Source organism: Limulus polyphemus, unplaced genomic scaffold, assembly GCF_000517525.1.
Source record: "Limulus polyphemus unplaced genomic scaffold, Limulus_polyphemus-2.1.2 Scaffold3344, whole genome shotgun sequence".
Lineage (NCBI taxonomy): Eukaryota > Metazoa > Arthropoda > Merostomata > Xiphosura > Limulidae > Limulus > Limulus polyphemus.
Genome location: NW_013668954.1, coordinates 1 through 4,301, shown reverse-complemented (window position 1 = coordinate 4,301; position 4,301 = coordinate 1). Strand labels below are relative to the sequence as shown.

Sequence of the window (4,301 nt, the reverse complement as noted above, 5' to 3'; positions counted from 1 at the left end):
AGCATTGCATTACTACTGTTAATTTAAACTTAGTTTAAGTTAATCACAAGGGTTTACTAATTCGTATAGAATGCAAAGAAATGTGTAAAATGTTTTCAAGCAAATTTGATGAATAAAAAAACGCATAATCTTTACATGCTATATTTAATGTACTAATAAATGAAGCTTGTATCAAGTTCATATAATTATTGTAGAATGTGATATAAAATGTATGAATATGTTTATTAACAAAATTTCAATTATTTGTTTGGAGCTTTTGGGCTGTTATAATATTGAGAGCCTCCTTATGATTCAGCGGGAAATTTAAAAGCTTCTAACGACAACATTCACGTTTCGATACTCGTGGTGGGCATAGTACAGATAGCCCATTGCGTTGAGTATGCTTATTAATAACAAACAAACAAATAATGTCAAGTGATGGAATTTATTTATATCCGAACCGTAACGAAATGTTTATTCTTTAGCTTTGAATGAAAAATATAATCACAAATGTAAAATGATGTTCATGGATAAATTTTGAAATGCAAAATAGTTGCAAAAAAGAAATAAACTTTTTTCGTGTTCTCTTCTAATCTGCTAAGTGAAATTATGTATATAGTTTTCTCTCTAAAATATGTTTTAAAGCTGTAAAGAGATGGCGCCACAAGACACAATAGTGTTCATTACTAGGCCCGTTGTTCCCTGATATATGTGAATAAACAAGTAAGAAGGCTGTAACAAAAGTCGAATATTTTCTTTATTACATAAAATCTGCATCATTCTGCACATCCTAATTTGATATTGAATTCAAAGTACCTGAAGATGTATATAATACAGAACTTATGCAACATTTTGAATACGTTATAAAATGTCACGTTTTTAGATTCACTAAATGAAATGTTTCACCAAAACAAGAAAAAATTATATATTAGTTTAATTAAGTATTAATTGCAATATGTTTGTTTTAAAGAGAGCTTAGACTATTAAACTGATAATAATAATAATAATAATGCAGAATGAAAAGTAATCAATATTTGCCTGCAGTGAAAAGTGTTTAAAGTTTTTCCACACAAGATAAAAATACAAACCATATTTTGTTACATTTTTAACATTTTAGTCAAAAAGTACTTTTTTGGCTAAGATTAGATCAAAATTTAAAGTGTGTAAAATGGAACTATGAGTAGAAGTATTGAGGGTTACGCTATCGTGAATGTATTTCTTTTGCCTTGTTTGTTTTTGTAAATACTTAAAAAGATTTAACACATGTTTGAACGTTCTAATAGAAACAAGCGCTGTTTACAAGAAACTATACTTGTTCTGTTGTCCCCTGATGGGTTCAGCGGTAAGTCTGAGGGGCTATAGCGCTTTAACTCGGGGTTCGATACCCGCGATGGGCAGAGCAAAGATGGGCCATTGTGTAGCTTTGTGCTTAACAATAAACAAACAGAAAGTTTTTTTGTTAAAAAATCTCTTAACTCAAATATAGTTGTTCACGCATCTATATCATATTTTGGTATAACACATAATTTGAATGAAATAGAATTTTATTTTAAAAGCAGTTCCAATGGGTATCGTCTATGGTTCATGTCGGTTTTTGACATTTTGTACCCCAAAAGTTGTAAGTTTAGGGACTTGCGTTGCAAAAATCTGGGTTTCGATTTTCCGCGATGGACAAAGTACAGATAGTCCATTGTGTAGCTTTGCAGTAAGAAAAGTGCAATTTTTGACATTTTACCAAATATTACATTGTAAATCTGAATATTACTATTGTAACTCAAAACCGAAGGAATAAAGACATGATAATGGCACGTATCATATTGTATCTACGGTTTTTAAAGTATTTTAGTATTGTAACTCAAAACCGAAGGAATAAAGACATGATAATGACACGTATCATATTGTATCTACGGTTTTTAAAGTATTTTAGTATTGTAACTCAAAACCGAAGGAATAAAGACATGATAATGACACGTATCATATTGTATCTACGGTTTTTAAAGTATTTTAGTATTGTTACTCAAAACCGAAGGAATAAAGACATGATAATGACACGTATCATATTGTATCTACGGTTTTTAAAGTATTTTAGTATTGTAACTCAAATCCGAAGGAATAAAGACATGATAATGTCACGTATCATATTGTAACTACGGTTTTTAAAGTATTTTAGTATTGTAACTCAAAACCGAAGGAATAAAGACATGATAATGGCACGTATCATATTGTATCTACGGTTTTTAAAGTATCGTTTGTAGTTCTTTTGATGTAGTGGAAACACGAAGGTTTGGAGGAGGGGGGGTGTTAAGGAACTAAAACTAAGCTTATAGTATCTACATTCTACGTGCCTAAGAGAATAATATGAATAAAACCGTGTGTTGAAATAACACCTATAGAGAGAGGTTGGTTGGTTTTGTCTATATATGTCATGAAACATATGAAAAGACACTTTTCTGGTCGAGTTCAAAAATACTTTGAGAACGTGATAAAAAAGTTTGTAGATATGATGTTTCACTTTTATTTGCTCTCTGTAGGGCGTAAACAAAGAAGTCCTTATTGTTTTGATTATGATTCGTTTCGCCCTTCATTACGCGCACGAGGCAGTCCCAAGGGAGAACCTTGTCAGTAAGGTCCGCCCCGAAACACCGACATCGATGACATCTCACTTCACTATCTTTTCTGCAATCGGCTTCATTCGTAAACAACCTTCTGGGACAAGCAGATATTAATGACCTCCATACACTTCGCGAGTCCACGTGGTACGAAGTACCAAAAGAATTACCCGGATGTAAAAGGATGTCTAATGCACACATTGGTTGGGCTAGTAGAAAGGTGGAGCCAAGCTCTAGAGAAGCGGGGAAACTGAGCACTGTTACAAATAGAGTGAACTGTTCCTGCGCTTGCGGGTTGCCGTTTTAAGCATCAGAAGGAAAATTGGGCCGTTATGAATATATGTCACAAAATGAAGCTAGCTTCCTGGTTGTTTTCACGTGTTCAAGTAACGTGCAGCGAGCTGACAACGTGAAGTTTTAAAAGTGAAACACAGACTTCAGTCTTAAGCTGTCAAGAAACCGATGGTGAAGACAGAGAGCTGATGGAGCTCGCTATGCACTTTGTGGTAGTCATTGCCGTAACGGTAGTGGGTTTGTTATCTGCCTCAGTTCCTGCTGCAGCGGCCCATAGCTGTGCGATTGCTCGCGTGAAATGTGCTTACCGAAAAGGCTGCGGGACGGCTCTCAGGAGTTATATTATCGATTGTGCGAGTGTATTAGCCGGGAAAGCTTCGAGCTGCTCTACTCTGTGTAAACGTGCATTGATTTCTTTGACTAGTACTCCAGAAGGAAAAAAACTGATGGCGTGTGACTGTAACGGGTCAGAATTCTGCCAGTTGAGTAAAGAACGTGTAGAAATTTGTCGTCCCGAGGTCAGTCGGGCTACAGCCGAAAATGTTGTTGTTTCTTGTTCCGTGGCTCATTGGATTTGTGCGGCTGACCCACCGTGTTCAGCAGCTCTTGGGTACTACCACCACTTCTGCCATAAGATGTTTCACGGATATCAGTGCACTCATCGCTGTAACAATAGTCTAGCAATACTTAATCGTCAGGTTAAAGCCGAAAAACTCAGGACATGTTACTGCGACGGAACTGAAGACTTCCCCTGCCGGCAAATGAGGTCTAATACGGAACGTTTGTGTTTTGGCAGGGACGACTTTGAGATTGGAAAGTCTTCAGCTGAAAACGAGAAAGGGCACAGTCGGTCAACTGCTCCGCCAAAACACGCTCACGTGCTTACGTGGGCGCTGTTGATTTTAGACTTTATTTCAATTTTCAGAGGCTGGTGTCGTCTTGAAATACGGAAAATCTACAGAAGGTGACACAAAAAACAGCTGTTCGAGAAGATCTCAATGGATGATGTTTGGTAAGTTCCATAAGTTCTACTTTAAAATAGGTTTGGAATTCATTGAAGTTGTTCCTCGTTCAGATATCATGTACTGAGTTTGGTGGCACTAAGTTACTGGCAGTGTTTTACTTTTCTGTTTGTTGTTCGGGCATGTACTGAGGTTGGTGGCACTAAGTTACTGGCAGTGTTTTACTTTTCTGTTTGTTGTTCGGGCGTGTACTGAGTTTGGTGGCACTGAGTTACTGGCAGTGTTTTACTTTTCTGTTTGTTGTTCGGGCATGTACTGAGGTTGGTGGCACTAAGTTACTGGCAGTGTTTTACTTTTCTGTTTGTTGTTCGGGCATGTACTGAGTTTGGTGGCACTAAATTACTGGCAGTGTTTTACTTTTCTGTTTGTTGTTCGGGCATGTACTGTGTTTGGTGGC

At 36.5% G+C, this 4,301-nt stretch overlaps 1 protein-coding gene across 1 annotated transcript; it reads left to right on the top strand.

The window, feature by feature from the left end:
• The first annotated feature begins 2,863 nt into the window (after window positions 1-2,863).
• Window positions 2,864-3,890, top strand: LOC106469184 (growth arrest-specific protein 1-like). Its single transcript, XM_013929649.2, has one exon. It carries the CDS (start codon window positions 3,071-3,073, stop codon window positions 3,848-3,850), a length of 780 nt encoding a protein of 259 aa, XP_013785103.2. The 5' UTR covers window positions 2,864-3,070; the 3' UTR covers window positions 3,851-3,890.
• Window positions 3,891-4,301: the final 411 nt, after the last annotated feature.

Excerpts from the sequence above, each read along its gene's own strand:
- LOC106469184 (XM_013929649.2), top strand. The coding sequence starts at position 3,071 with ATGGAGCTCGCTATGCACTTTGTGGTAGTCATTGCCGTAACGGTAGTG.